The sequence below is a fragment of the Protopterus annectens genome, chromosome 6.part0 (assembly GCF_019279795.1).
Source record: "Protopterus annectens isolate FY-2018-M chromosome 6.part0, PAN1.0, whole genome shotgun sequence".
NCBI lineage: Eukaryota > Metazoa > Chordata > Ceratodontiformes > Protopteridae > Protopterus > Protopterus annectens.
Window position 1 is genome coordinate 703,082,273 of NC_056737.1, and position 16,836 is coordinate 703,099,108.

A 16,836-nucleotide genomic window follows, 5' to 3' on the forward strand; every position below is an offset into this window, starting at 1 on the left:
CATTGTTACTGAAGAAATTACAAAAGAACTATAACTGAATATTTCCAACAGAGGTAACAGCTAGTAAAAATGCTTCTCCATGAATGGTACTTCAACTCCACAATATTTACTGGTTCAAAAGGACGAAAAGTAAGATTTTCCAACATAAACTTCCAACACAGGAGTTCAAACACCACCCAGGAGAAATATGGCATCTTGGTGTGATAACTGAAACCCTAACAAAGGCTTGTAATGGTAAGTATTATGGGGGGAGCATGAGAAATGAGATAAACATGTACTACAGGAAGAGAAAACTTTGACAGAAAATGCTTTTGTGGAAGTGAAAGGCAAAGCAAATATTTTCTTACTGCTAACCATACCCTCTGCTGTCCAGACTTTTGCAGAATGTCAAAAATTTTGCCCCCATAACATCAGCATTTTTCTGACAAATTGTTGAGAACTGAAGTCACTAAATAATAACAGAAATTTGAGTGTGAGGCTTCATATCCTTCAGAAAATGTTTGATAATGTAAAGCCTGTTAACTCTAACACATTTCTAAGTTTGTAAGGGGAATATTTCAAACATACCCTGTTTTTGGGCTTTTGCTCCCGTCATTATTTTTGGCTTTATCCAGAAATCTTATGCTAAGAAGTTGAAAAGTACAATGCAATCGTAATGACCTATGTCCTCCTACTTTTAACAACTGCCACAGTAGTGTTAAAATACTTGTACACTCATCAGTCCACTTTCTCGCCTGCTATGATGATACTGCACTAAAATGCAAACTGCAACTTTTCTGTATTTCCAAATGCTATTGTAAACTCAATTAACTCCTGTTTGAATATTTGTACCACACTTATTTTAATGTAACATCCTCATTACCATTTTTACAATGTTTTATTACTATGCATTTATTGTAGTGATTTTTTTTTGCAACTCAAGTTTCTCACTGGGGCCTCTGCTGAACAAGGGTTCTTCAATTACCCAGTCCACATCAACACACAAATTGACTCAGAATGAAAAGGAAAGGGTAGGGGAATTATGAAAGATGACGTAAACAGAAATATTTCACTGACATGAGCTACGTGAATCCACAGCTATGCAAGTAAGCAAAGTATTGGTGGAAGCAAGAAGACAAAAGTAGAACTGATGTTTCATAAAGAAGGAAAGTCAAAGTCAATGTGCAGACGTGTAAAGTCAGTTACTGAATTTGTGTAAAGAACTCACACTGAATGACACAACAAGCAAGGAAGGAAGGAATGGAGAGGGATAGACAATAAAAGGTTCTACAGTCAAACCAGTCACCTTATTACAAGAGGATAATTGTCAGACAGCGGAGATTCAGGCTTGCCTCCTACACATTACCCAGCTTGATGTCAAGAAACAGAAACCCAGGAACCCATATGTGCACAACCATACTCTATCATGATAGCAACTGCATAAACAAAACAGCGTTCTATGACATCTCACTTGCACTGTAATCTAACAGGATGCTTAAAGGCAAACTGCACAGCACCCATCCATTAAGGTAAATGGTTCATTCAGAGAATGGACAAAGTAATCAATACTATGCTGTGAACACTTGACTATACTAGACTTGGCACATCATATGGCATACATACATCATTTGTGGTAGGCATATATGCATACATATATACATGTGTGTGTGTGTGTGTGTGTGTGTGTGTGTGTGTGTGTGTGTGTATATATATATATATATATATATATATATATATATATTTATTTTTACATTTGTACTCTGTAAATCTATTAACACTCATTTATTTTGTCAATTTTGTTTATAATTTCTATTTATTGTTGTTATAATTTGTATGTAAGTTTAGAATGGAGCTTTTCTCTTCAGGCCACTGCTGAAAATGGGCACTGTCCCAGTCGGACCATCCTGGTAAACAAATATAAAATAAATAAAATAAAATAAATAAATATATTAACAACAAACTACATCATATTCATAACTAAAGTGCAGCAATACAGGTCACATTTACAGCCTGTACTGTTGCAGAGGCACCACAGATAATTTTGCCAGCAATGGAAACAGCAAGGAAGTTCCAGAAAAAAAAAATGTACTTTTGTTTTATTGACTACTTTAAGACCTTGACTGTGTGGGCCATAACAAATTACTGTAAGTTCTCAGAGAAGTGAGGATATTGGGTCACCTTATTTGCTTTATGAGATAACTAAATGCACAACAAAAGGAGCAGCTGAAATTGAATATGGAGTAAATGGTTCAAGAATGGGAAAGCAGCACAACAGGGCTGTACATGACCCTACTTATTCAACGTATATAATGAACATAAAATGTGAAATGACTTAGACAAATACAATGCTGAAATCAAAACTAGAAATATTAGCAACTTCATATATGACATCTGAAAATAAGGAACAGAAGAAGAGCTTACTGAGGAAGGTGAAAATTGAAAGCAAAAGATGAACTGGTGCTCAGTACAAAGAATGCATCATCTAAGCCTAGAAGTTCGTTTGGACATTATTGTTAGCCCTTGTTTGATTCGCATGCTTTCCACTTAGAGGTCTGAACAAATTATTTAATCAAACCAAAGTTCTTGTCCTCTTCTGAAAATGAGCAATTTAGCCTAGTGAAACTAAACCTGATTATCAAATAATAAATAACATTTGTTACTGAACTGCACATGTTTAGGTAATGCTTGGTTACACATGCAATTAGAAGTCTGAAATGGGGAGTAAGAAGATTTTGACACAATATTCGTTACATGAAAATGAATTTGACAAACATACCAAAAGTTTTGACATCAAAATAAGAAGTACAGTTATGTGTTTTTTTTATAACAGTGCCCACCAGTAAGCTCCTGAGCATGACAGCTCCATACTTACATTTAAAATCAGTTTCAAAATAATGTGGGCATATTAGTGGTTGCGCACTGGCAATAACATGAGAAAATTTAATAACAAAGACAATTTTAAAGTACTTATTCTACACTTGAACACATGGAGATTTGTTGCATGGAGCTATACACAGCATTATTTTGTAATAGGACACTTACCCTCAATTGCCTTTGACAGTGTAACAATACATGAGGCTCACTGGAGCCCCAACCCTGGACTGCTTTATGTCTCCTCTCCTCTGCAGTGTCTAACCAGAGTAGCAGTTTATGGCATCTTTCGTGGAACTCCTGCATTTTAAAACAAAACAAAAAATGTTGAATTAAGGAAAAGAAATTCTTATTTATACTGTAATTTCTGCAACAACTGACCATCATTCTGCTGTGGTAGCTGAGTAGCTGATCATGAAGTGATTCACTTCACCTGAACATTATATGCAGAAATAGCAATTCTATTAAAAGTCTCTAAATCCACATTTGAATCAAATTCAGCAAAGAATAGGTCATAAAAAGAATATGACTGCTTCCCTTTTAAATTCTGAGAAAACCAAAACACAACTTGTTGACAGAAATATTACTTGGATCCACTTTTGTTTACAGACAGATGTGAACAGTAAGTTTTTAATCCCCTTTCCCAAACTATGAAGCAAGATACAAACAAAAAAATAAATGAAGCAATTAAGAAATGCGCATGACTAAAAGGACATCAAACCAGATTTTATATTTTAATAGCTCAAAACAGCTGCTCATAAAAACAATATTAATGCACTTCACAAACCTTAAGCTTTAACACTGTGGCATACCTCTCAACCTCTTAGTGCAAGAAATCTGGACAAAGCCTGATAAAATAGGGTGATAAAGGCCCAACAATAGGGACAGATTTTAAATATTGCTCTTATAAACTTTAAAAGTTGCTAGAGTAACAAGATTCATGTTAATATACATTTTCTGAAGGATCTGAAGTCTGAAACTCAAACATATATCATTATTTGGTGACTTCAGTCCTCAGATCATCTGACCCTGCTAATTCCTCCACTTGCACCGTCAGATCTTGATCAACACTCATCTATGACAATGGGCTACTTTAATACCTAAAAAGAACCCTCCTGTGTGTTCTTGTGGCTCAAAAATAATGACTCAAGATCAAACCTCTCAATATGTGGACAATGAAAACAGGTACAAAGGCTCCTGAAAAGTCAGTAAAGCCAGCTAGAAAAATAGACATCTCATTAGCAAAAAATTTCAATATTCAATACATGTGGCCCCTCCCACTTCTAGTAGGTCTGTGGGACCCTACTCAGAAATACAGGTTTTAAAAAGAGAGTGAAAAAGGTATAAATATATTATCCAAGATACAGTGCAAAATCTGTACACTTTAATAAATGATGCTGCAAAAATCTACTTCACATATTCATGTATTTTTGTTTCTGAAAAGGGGACTTGTAGCACACTGGTTTCCACTAGTATTTTAGACATGTAGTTGGGCTTCCCATGTAGTAAACAGCCTCAAAACTGTGTGTGTGTGTGTGTGTGTGTGTGTGTGTGTGTGTGTGGGTTGGGGGGGGGCTAAATCAAGCCTGAAAAAAGGTAGATACCTCCAAAACAGGTAAAGTTGAGAGGTCTGCTAAAGATCTACACTGGCACTATTTCTGCTGCCTATCGGAAGAACATTAAGTAAAACACTGTCAGAAGTGTCAGTGAGTCAAATTGGTCACCCACCGGTATTAAATGTAGAAATTTCTGACCTATGGTACTATCACATGGGTAAAGATAGTTAAAATTGTCTCACACGAAGCTTGACAGAAACATCTAAAATGCAGCATCAGGTCTCTATGACAGCATAATCAGAAGGTTAAAAATGGAAGGTAAGTTCTCACTCAAGCACTCTCTAGAAATAAGTCCATTTCTGAAATGGCCACCTGATCACATGTAACAACCTTGTTCTCCATACGAAAGGGCTTGAACATTTGTCATATTCCAGCTCAGTACATGACAAGGCACTAGATGGAAGAACACCTATGGCTCTGACCTTGAATATTACATTGCAGGGTGCAGGTAACACCAATCTCCTGAATGGCCAGAACATGCTTGCGACTGATTTGATCCTCTGACTCTGGGAAATAACCCCTTAAGACACCTGTCAACAAGTCAGTGGTACTTGGAGCTAAGCATTCTTCCCAATGTCCTCAACTGTGGCCCAGGAAAGTCCTCAACTTTTACAGTTTTGGTTTTTGATTTCATGCAAAAGTTTGAAGTCTGCTAGGAGCTGTTAGTACGGTGCATGACCACTCATTTTAGGAACACTACTTTAAGACAGAATGAACTCTACTGCAGGCTTTACAAGTTCCTTTCTCACAATTAGTAGGGGTGCCCATATGGATCCCTATCACATACTAGGGGGTACTTGCCCCACACACTCAACAGCACACCCACTGACCATGCCTAACTGATAGGACTGACAGTGGTAAGGGACTTCTTCTCAGACTCTAAGGAGGAGACTGACAGCTGGAGGCCAATATCTTTGAGACAGACAAGGCCAATGACCCCTCATCACCTTACAGCTGCCCCCTTCTGTTGGAGAAATGCTGAGATCCATATAGTTCTTTATGAGCCTGACCTTTGCTCTCATTCTTTCTCCCTACAAACATATGAGAAGTATATGCTGAAGGAGGAAGAAGCCTTGGTCACTCTCTCTTTGAAGTTAGTCATCAAGGATGCCAAATATGTAATCCAAAACCCACAAGACTCTGTTTCTGTAGCTTTTAACACAGAAAACTCTCTTTAATATCCTGATTTGGAATCCTTGAACTGACCCTTACATGATCTCTTTGATGTAGCACAGGACCCATTAGCTATAGCATTTTACTGTATAGCCACCAGTTGAATCATCTAAAGTCTTGGACAAAACAAGTACTAGTAATGTCTTCAGTCATGTTAGAGACTAGTGTCTCAACTACAAAAGATCACCTGTCCGGAGTTCAGTCCTCCTTCGTGGACCAAGAAATTAAGAATTTCTCCTCACTCCCCAAGTATGAGCTCATGGACATAATCTGTTGGGTGTCTATGTTTCCAGAGTGGGTTTCCATGTGGCCTGCTACAATCTTTGACCACAGGACCACAGTGACATTATGCCACAGGCTAGAGGTTCAGACATGTGGTGTAAAACAACATTATTTATTGTAACATCTTGTATTTTTATTACCTTACTCAAAATAGTTATTTTATTTGTTTATATGTTAATTCGTTCATTCATTCATTCATATGGTACCAGTTTCTTAAATTACAGGAGATTGTACTGTATTTTGTTTTCCCTGGTGTCGATATCACTTGTCACTAAACATCCTCCCCAACACACTTTTACAATGCACCTGTTAATCTGACTTCAGCATTAGCTTCTTATTGGATAATGCAGTAAATGCGGCTTTAAAAAGACTGTTGAACTGTTTAACCAAGAAGGTAGCACCAAGGCACAAGCTACTAATGATGCATTTATGTTTGCTAACAAAAAAGTTATTTTAAGTCATTATTCACTCCTGATGACGTCTATTCGTATATTCTGTTTTGGTATTTCAAAATGTACCAAGCTTTTGTCTATGTAACAGAAGAACTGTTTGCTGTACTTCTGAAATATTCATATGTCTTTAGTTCAACACAACAGGAAAAAGCTATTTTGGTATACATAAATTAAAAAGCACAAGAAAAACTGTGGGATTAGGACAGGTGGTGGCCTTCAGTGGAAGCAAAAGAATTTTTTTAGAGCAATGCTTAAACCCTAGAAATATTTAAATGCAGCCCACTATCCTCTTGCCTGCTTTAATTACCATCCACCTAAAGTGAAAAAGGAAAACAAATATGCAGGCAAAATGGATGCACTATCAGCTCAGTTTTTTCCCCATGTTTCCCATTTTACAAAGCAAGACTCAGTAGTAATTTCTTTCTTCTACCACATAAATATTAAAGTAAGACACAGCTAAGGTGGAGAAAGGGGAGAGATGCCCTGGGAGCTAGATCTCAAGGGACACAATTGGCAGATGCCAATCGGGTTGTAGTGCACAAATGACATCCAAGAATGAAGGCCGATACTGTACAGGTGGTCACAGCTGAAGTCTGTCCACGCACCATGCCTGGAACAGAGCAGTACTGGTACTCATAAATGAATGACAACACTGCTTTGCACTCCAGGCTGAAGCCCTTCAGGACTCTGTGTGGTATTTAGGCTGAAGCAAACCACTTGTTCAATCTGTAGCAAGTGGTTTTCCACAGTTTCAAAGAAGAATCTTTTCCTTTTTTTGTCCTCCTCATCTACAGAATGGGTCTTTGTTATATTTTTAATAAAGGTTTTTGCCATAACTTTAGCAAACTGCTATCACGTATCTACATAACATATCTTACTTTAGACTGAAAACATTCTGACTCTCAACTCTGAGGACTTAGTTTATGACTGTCAATATGATAATGGGGACAACAAATAGAGGTACTGCCCAGAGTGTCAATTAGACTTGCTACAGCTCTACAAAAAGGGTTGACATATTAGTTGTCACTGGGACTCTCCTCTACTTTCATAGCATATATGACAGCCATAGTTTTAGCCTATGCTGCTTTCCAAAAAATGACAGTATCCATTTTGGGTTTTGTGGGAATGTTACTTTTAAGGCAAACCATTTAGCACAGTGTCTTACAATAAAAAAGACAGTATGCAAAATCCATCCATCCAGACACAACCCCTTTTCCCATTTTTCCACATGGGGTCAGGGGTGTCACTTCAACAGTGACAATCCTCTAGAGAAAATGTTTACACCACTGGGTGGCTAGCCCTATCACAATAGTTCTTCTACAACACTACCAGAAGGAAAAATGACTAGCAACCCGAATGCCTGGGTCTGACAATTGTAAGACCACCAGAAGTCTGAAGATTTTTACTACTCCAAGACAATCAATGCAGACCAGGATGAATCTTATCCTTACTCTGTTTCAGAGACACAGAAGTAAGAATTACAACCCTGGCATGGGGAGTACGGTATATTCTGCATCCCAGTGAAAGCAGCTTGAAAAAAATTATTTTCAATGCTGCTCACACAACTTCCCAGAAATGTCTGGACTACAACTCTGAGATTCAGGAAGACTTAATAGATCCAGGCAGCACCATGAGAAGAAGTTTTCAGTCATAAGTTTATTCTAATGCTGCTGGTGCCCTGAATAAAAACATTTTTCTCTTTGGATCACCTCAACCCTCTTGTCAATATAATAAAAGACTAGGTTGGCATCTACAATGGAGAATCTGCAACAAGTTAATTCATGCACGCACTGTGGTATTGCGTTTGAAAATTAGATAAAATAAAGTACCTGTCTGTTGTTAAATGGCATTCCTGTATGAAAAATGTAATCTAGTTCACTTCTTTGCATATTTATCTTTGTACTCACAGAAATGACCAATGCTAGAACAGACTTTACATATAAACTGATAATATTTAATCTAGGGATACTATTAAAAAAAAAAATATATATATATATATATATATATATATATATATATATATATATATATATATATATATATATTTATACACATACATACACACACACACACTAATAACTCATTGATCTAAAAATACTTATCTTAAGATAAACAAAAGAACTGTTAATGAAATAGCCTACTTGACTATGCAGAAGAGCATCCTGCAAACTCATTTTCCTTGCAGCCAGTGAGTCACAAGCCTTCTCCCAGGAGAAGTTCATTTGATGAAGCCTCTGTTGAAGGTCCCTGGAGTCTGCACTATCAGTCTGTTGAAAATCTTTGCTACTCTGATTAACGGACAACACCAAAGACCTGTAGTTTTCAAACGATTTTTGTCTCTCCTGAAAAACAAGTAGAAAGCAGGAAATTTGAATGAGTCTACAGAATCTGATAATTATGTTAGTAAGTATGAAATACACAGCAGTAAATATACAGTTTTAACTGTTAATGGCTATTAAAGAGTGGCGGAGATAAACACTAAAAGATATGTAAATAAATAAAATGATATTTTTTTGAAAATTTAACAATATCACTAATTACATGGTAAAGCTTCTAGGAACAAAAATATTATTTCATTAAAACAGCAACATATCTATACATACATATTGTTCACACAGATGTCTGTGTGTGTGTATATACATACAGCAGTAGTTTGGAATAAACCCAATTTCTGAAAACAACCCTATTGCACGGAAGGTATTACATTATGGTTTCTACAGTACACGTGCAGTGAGGTGTAAATGATTGTTATACTTTACTGTTAAACATTTGTGTGTTAAAGGCCAAATTTGGCACTTAATTCACTCTTCAGCCATTCACATCTCTTGGACATACAAAGTTCTGATCCAGCTGGGTGTGTATATGCTAAGATTAATATCAACACATGCACTGTTTTCCTTGGTAGCCTTGTCCCTATGCAGTGCGCGCACATGTGTGTGTGTGTGTGTGTGTGTGTGTGTTGTGTGTGTTTAGGTGCATGCTCCATGACAGAAATCAGTTTTGTGAAGAACAGTCCTACATAGTTTGGATGTAAAAATATATTCCAGGTTTTTTTTCTGCAATTTCTAACTGTTCATTCTTGCAAATTAAGACATAAAAAACTTGAATTACAAAGATGAACAGCTTTAATTAACATTTTTTGACGCCTGGTTAAGTTTTACCTTCAAGCATACAGACTTTGAACAACCTTCATAAACATTTCTTCATATGGTATTTTTATAAACAGAATTGTTTCAACACAATGGATTGCTTCTGCTACACCTTTTAATAGAACTCTAAGAGCATTTGTACTTATGATACTAATTTTCCCACTAAGAGTTAACCACAGTTCTTGGGAGTGCTCACTGGGAAAGAAACTGTTGCTGGAGCGGATGTGAAACTTGGCTGCAGTTTGCTTGAGTTTCTGTATTGGTCTTGTTTATAGGTAAGAATTGCAATAAATGAATTAGTATGAATGCCCCCATTCCCTGAATTACCAAGAGATGTTAACAGCCAAACAGTCTGAAGCAATTCGATCTGAATAAGTAAAAACAAACTCAGAATGCAAAACCATTGGTAGGGCAGGTAACATTTGATTATAGCTTATGTTAAGCAGAGATTTCAGGTATTGTTTGTCATATACCCTAGGAAACCATACCTCAGGGATGAACTGAACAAATAGGTTTTAAGGTGCCCATTAAAATATGAATATTCCTCTTTCTAGCTTAACAGAAAGTATTCATAAATTCAACAAAGCCTTTGTGTGTGAGATTTGGACTACTATAAAACACCTACATTTTATGAAAACTCTTGCCTTCAGAAATAGAAACACCAATGACTTCACAATGTTCATAGTTGAACAGAACACTGGGTTAATACTTTCATTTACATTAATAGAAGCTCCTCCAATTAACTGCATCATCCTGAAATTTTATAAACATAGACCGATAACTGGAGAGGAGGGTGATCTTGACTACACCAAATTTCTGATATGATTAATATGTCCGCAACTCTTCACTTCACAGACTTTAGTGGAATTACTCTTTGTATTAAATCATTTAAACGACTATTTTTGCTATCAGCATTATAGGTTGTTGTACTAAAACATATTAACTCATTTGGTAGCTCTTGAAGCAAATACTCTATTTCCTGCATGGTTAAGGTTGTATTTGTCTTTGATAAAAAAAATGCTTTTGTCAACATGACTCCCCAGTGAAAATGTTTGAACTTAAAGGAAGGCTCAAGCATCTAATTTCACTATTGCCTAGGCCAGGTGTTTAGAGGACAATCTTGGGGAAGGAATGAGGTTCTTAAAAAAAAGCATAAAGCCCTTTCTCCAAACTTACGCCTGTCCTTTGATATGATAACTTTGTCATCTAAGAGTGTATGCCTTATACTGTTGTAACTTTTGCTAGCAGCAAACAGTCCCAAGTGTTCCTTTCATCATTTACCTTAGAATCTATTTCCTGCATGAAAGGGCTTTATGCTCATTTTAAGAACATCATTCCTTCCCCAAGATTGTCCTCTAAACACCTGGCCTAGGCAATAGTGAAATTAGATGCTTGAGCTTTCCTTTAAGTTCAAACATTTTCACTGGGGAGTCATGTTGACAAAAGTATTTTTTATTTGTTCAGTTCATCCCTGAGGTATGGCTTCCTAGGATATATGACAAACAATACCTGAAATCTCTGATTAACATAAGCTATAAACATCCTGAAAGTTTCCATTTATCTTCAGTACTACAACCTTGAAATACTGCAGTAAACATCCTGTGAGACAAGAGCTGTTTCCAGTTTATCCTTGGGATGAAATCATGTATGCTATACAAAATGGAAATAAAATGGAATCCTAAGTAATCAAGACTTCTGACAAAAGGGGAACATTAACAGGGACAAGGTCATCAGATTGAAATGTTGACTGTAATGGTGGTAGGTTGGGAAATCTTGTATCTTGTTGGGGTAGTACTTCTTTAAACTGGATAATGTGAACATTCACCACACTATTGTTCAAAGCCTGGGTAATATCGGCTGTGGCAGGATAAGTGATTTCCCCACATCCAAGTTCAGTAATGGGTATCCTTGAACTGGAGGTATTGCAGGATAATCACCAGACAGCAGTTCTGGAGACCTCCTAGCCAGTGAAATCAAATCCACATGTGTTCCTACTGGGTTTATATTAGATAATTGAACTTCCAAAGTTTGACTGTCATATGGTTGACACCATATGATCGGACTTTGGAAAGTTCAAATGTAACAGAGATCTTCGTACAACGCAGAATGGGAAGATTTCCGTTTTCTGCACTGTAGTACGATCTCGAGTTGGTATATTTAAAGAGCAGGGTGTGTGGGTGGCACAGCCTCCCACATGGGGGTGCAGGGGAATTGCCCCCTGCTTAAAACGTTCAGGTAGGTTATTTGTGTAGTTTATTATTTTTTTATTAGATGTTCGAACTTTTAAAAGTTTGATCATATGGTGTCAACCATATGATGGTCGAACTTTTGGAAGTTCAGTCATCTAATATAGACCTGTTCCTACTTTATTCTTAGAAAGACTAGCTGGAATATCCTCATAACATTTAATTAAATAAAGACATTTTGTATACTGCCTTTTATCTGATAATAAAGGAAACATCTGGGGCAAGCTATCAACTGACTCCTTAGTAAGAAAGTGTAAGAAAAGCCCAAAAACAGAACTTATTTTAAACAAAAACATCTGCAGGTATAAGTTATAGAATATTAATCCAATATGCCTAAAACTAAGTGTTTGACTTGTTGAAAACAGCACAAAGTTGTCAACAGATAAGTATGTAAGTAAATAAATTTTAAGATATAAAATGACTGGTTGTCTACATCAACCATTGCTCTCAAATATCAAACTTTAAAATCAATGAGTCCTGAACTGATATACATTGAATATACTTTTTGCAAATATAAATTTGCTAAAGGCTCTCCTTTCAGAACCCATCACTGTCTTAATCTTAAACATTTAAACTGGCTTGAATTCCTTAACCAACTTCAATTTCACCAGCTTACAATAGCTCATAAGACCATGTATCAACCTAACAATACTCCTATTCTCTCTAGCCTTATCACACCTTATAATAACCTCAAAAATCTACGTTCCTCAAACAAACTGCTTACTAACACTATTAAATCCAACAACTCAGAAGGTGACTCCTTGTTCTCTAACTCTGTAGGGAAATTATGGAATAAACTTCCTTCCGATATTACATCTCAGACTTCTCTTTCACTTTTTAAAAAACATCTAAAACCATATCTCAACAATCACTGGCTATGCACCTGTACTAACCCTGACTAATTTCTTCGCCCTCTCTAATATTAACAACCTTTCCTATTGCATACAAATATATGTATATATTAAATTTATCTCTGTATCTTACAGAACTGGAATGCCATTCTAAAAAAAAAAAAAAAGTTTTATTGTATTCTCTTAAATTCTTTGATTTGTTTTTAACGATACTGTATAACTTCTATTATTTTAGTATCTATTAAATATGTATTACTATGTGGAGCTTTTCTCCCCGGGCCTCACTGAAAATGGACATGTATCCAGCTAGACTAGCCCGGTCAACAAATGTAAAATAAAAAAAATAAAAATAAAAATAAATAAATAATACTTTTAAATTACTAAAGCAACCAAAGTTGTCTGCTAGCTACTTGGGAAAACATAGACTATTAGCAATTTAGTAACTGACGTTATTATATATGCCAGTTATAGATTTTAGCTACTGAAACAGAGATAACAGGTGCTTAACACTTCAAGGGAAAGCATAGCAATTGTTCAGCAATTTAATCAGCTGATGTAACATGTACAAATGCTTGATATCAAGAAGACAGCAACCTGTGCCTTGACTTTTAATAAACTGTCCAACTTAAAGAAAAAAAATATACAAGTAAGGCTGAAGCTATGCTGCACAAAGAACAGACAAGCTTAGTGTTACTTATTTAAACAGCTGTAGTAATTTGCTTTCATAATACACTTAAAGTAGAGTTAGAAATTTAATCAGGCATTAAACTCATAATAACACTTAAAGTGTTTGTTACTATGAGCAAAAATTTAGAATAGACAGCAATTCTGCAATAATAAATAAAAAGGAACACCTAAACCAAAGATGGTAAACAACGAAGAACAATAAAAAACCACCAGAAAGTGGTAATTAACAGGTTTATACACTATTTCAGTGGCTTCTTGAAGTGCTTTATGGTGATTTTATTGTTCAATCCTACAGTAATAATGCAATAAGCTTCTGTTAAACAGACAGGAGCTGAACAAGATAAAGGCCAGAAGAAGGAAATACCTAGTAGGGTATACAGTCAGGCAAAACCAATACGGAAAAACAACAATTAGCCACGGCAAAGTATTTGTCAAGCAAGTCACTAAGTACCTTACCACACGGCGAGTATTTACACCAGGATACAAGGCACTGAGTGATCACTCACGGTGAGCCTCTGTTAAACAGAGAATGGCTGAGCAAGATCAAGATGATGGAGCACCATCAGATAAAAGCAATAACTTTAAAAAAATCGTGCAAAGAAAATATTCATTAAGCATGTTGCTAAGGACTTAACTCCCTGCCAGTGTACAAGGTAGCCCACAACAGACTTTGAAAACTACAGAACTTTTCTTCCCAAGTATCATCTAAAAAGTTATGGAGCATAGATGACCTACGAACTCCAGATCCAAACCAGACTTCCAAATGGCTGCACATTGAGTAACACCTTAATTTCAGCTCTCCCAGTATGAAAGCAGAAACTCAGAAAAGAGAGCTAGTGAATTTGTCTTTTTGGGTAAATTTCAGTAACTGGCTAATAAGTGCACTACCTGGATGCCAGCAAAAAAGAACCTGAGAGAACCTGAAAGAAAATCAATCTCAAAAAATGAGGAGAAAACACTAGCTGGGAAGAATTCTGCAGCTGTTCAGCAAAAAAAAAACAGCTCAGTCTCTAGCTTTGGTTCAATACATGACTTCCAGCAGTCAAGAGGAAGAAATAAGTCAAATGTGTGCAGAGCTGATTAAAATAAACAAAACACTAAATAAGTACATTTACTCAAATAACAAACAGTTAGAAAAACTGGAAGAAACTTTAATTAGACATTCAGGTGAGCTGATAAAACTGCAAAAAAAATGAAGAAAAGGCTAGCTGAGTATGAGACTGCTCAAGAAGAGATGCTTCAAAAAAATGACAGAATTGAAGGACAATACCACATAGGGAAAAACTGAGATTTTCTGCCATGCCAGACAAGCTGGAAGGAATAGACTGTATTAATTTTATAAAAGCATAAATAAGCAACTGGACTGGTATTCCATAGCAGTTGTTAATTGAAAGGACACATTGAGTATATGATCTAAGCCTGACCATGAGAAAGCAGTCCAGATCTTTAATAGTAAAGATGCAATCCTACTAGCAGGAAGAGTTGACTCTGACAAAACTGTGGCAGAAGAACAAAAATAGTAAAAGTGGGAGACAGCAGAATGTTTTTGGAAAAAGATTACTCATTGGATACCAAGGAGAACAAGAGCAAATTTATTCCAGCAATCAAGGAATGTTGAAAAACAGGTATCAGATTCAAGCTGCTGTTTCCAGTTACTTTCAGCATATTTTTCCTGGAGAGTTAAATATGTTTTTTGATGCAGAGAATGCCAAGCAGGAAATATAAACGTTTGTCCAACAAAAAGAGAGCTACCAAGTAAAACGGGATTGTGCTTCTTATTCTTCTGATATTAAAGCCCATAGAGAGAGACTATGCCACTGAAACTTTTCCCAATGCTTCAAAAGAAAATACATGAAAAAGCACAAGAGTTGACTAGAAAAATCACTGTAGGTTGGAAATGAACTAGTGAATGGATTTGGGAAATGGAGACTAACAGGAAGAAAAATGGCAACTCAGAAAATGATGAATAAATGTGGGATTTAAGAGCACTAATTATATTTGTGAAGTATGACAGAACAAGAAAAGCTGGAAATAATTGGACTTTTTTTACTTTGTTAAACTTATAGGGGACTCCAAAGCATATGCCCTACTTCAAGTCATTAATATTTGGAAGAAGACTTAGGAGATGGAAAGAGGAAGGAAAGAGATAACCAAATAAAACAAAATGTTGTTCTTAACAGTATTTCTATAAGACATGACATATACTGCTATAAAGCCTTTTCTGTTGTTTTTGCATGTAACTGCGCTATTAAAGTAAACAGGTGCCCCCTTTTTCCTTCTTTCTTTTTTCTTCTTGTTCGGTTTTACGAAATGTATGCACTGCCATGTAAAAAGAGAAGAAAGCCTGGACAATAGAGCATTATATAAGAAAAAAATGATATGTTCTTTTTCTTACCTTTGCATAGGGGAATGACTGGACTAAGGCCCTTACCTTGACTTATACAAAAGTATAAGGGGAAGAAAATAAATAAAAGAACACTAGATATAATGAAAAATGCAATATTTGTAACGGAAAGCAGCTGTGCATCTGGTTCTCATGTTTCTATGGAGACAATCTGATAAGGGGGCAATAAAAGCAGAATATGTTCTTTCAATAGCTAGGATGTAATGTTTTCTGAAAGCATTCAAGTTGTTTTCTACATCTGGGAAAGCAATACAGATAAGACAAAACAGACAACACTTGGTGTAAGTAGAAGCACAGGCTGTAACCATGCTGCTTGGTATGGATAACCTTCATAACAGTTTAATTCAAGCCTATGAGTGTGTCTGTCAATGTGGAACAATTGTTCCTCTTTGGAGGGTTAAACTTCACTGTATGAATATGTACATAGTACTGCACATTTGTCTTAAATTAATAGGTTTTGGGGGAGTTCTGGTGGTGTGTTTCTTCTTTTGTTTAAGGGTTTTCCTTAAAACAAAAAGTTTTGTAAGATGTGACACAGATTCCAATGGATAGGACATGAAACAACTACATAAAATATCAACTCGTCAAACATTAGTGCATGCATGTAACACAAAAGCTGAAACCAGACATTTGAAAAAAGCTGCTAAACATAAGTGGGAATAACTTCTTATCACAATGACACTTTCCATATTACCTTTAAATGTGAATGGTTTCACAGATATATACAAAAAAGAAAGAGTACTGAACAACATTAAAAATGCAAATAGCTATGCTACAGGAGATATGTTTGCAAAGAAATGAGCATGTCAATTTGACAAAGAAAGGATTTCTGAATGGTTACTCAGCAGAATATCTGGGACAAAGAAAAAGGGGAGTACTTATATTAATTGTGAAAGGAGCTGTTATAGAAGAGGGGAAAAAGATAATAATGGTAGATTTGTAGTACTAAGGAGCTACTGGCAAGGGAGGATGATTGCACTGGCATGAATTTATATTCCACCTAAAACTGCTACAATAGAGTTTAAGAAAATTCTGGAAGAAATAATCAGCTTTCAGCAGGCAATATTGCTTATAGGTGGGGACTAGGATTTGATTTGTAACAGTAAGGATGTATCTGGAGGGTTGA

At 36.0% G+C, this 16,836-nt stretch overlaps 1 protein-coding gene across 1 annotated transcript in view; it reads right to left on the minus strand.

Moving 5' to 3' along the window:
• Nucleotides 1–16,836, minus strand: part of SYNE2 (spectrin repeat containing nuclear envelope protein 2) — a 3,814,665-nt gene that overhangs the window by 70,377 nt on the left and 3,727,452 nt on the right. Inside the window, exons 131-132 of the mRNA XM_044073561.1 lie at nt 8,515–8,715; nt 3,022–3,150 (exon numbers count right to left, since the gene is read on the minus strand). Coding sequence (XP_043929496.1) covers nt 3,022–3,150; nt 8,515–8,715 — 330 coding nt within the window. The remainder of the gene's footprint in view (nt 1–3,021; nt 3,151–8,514; nt 8,716–16,836) is intronic.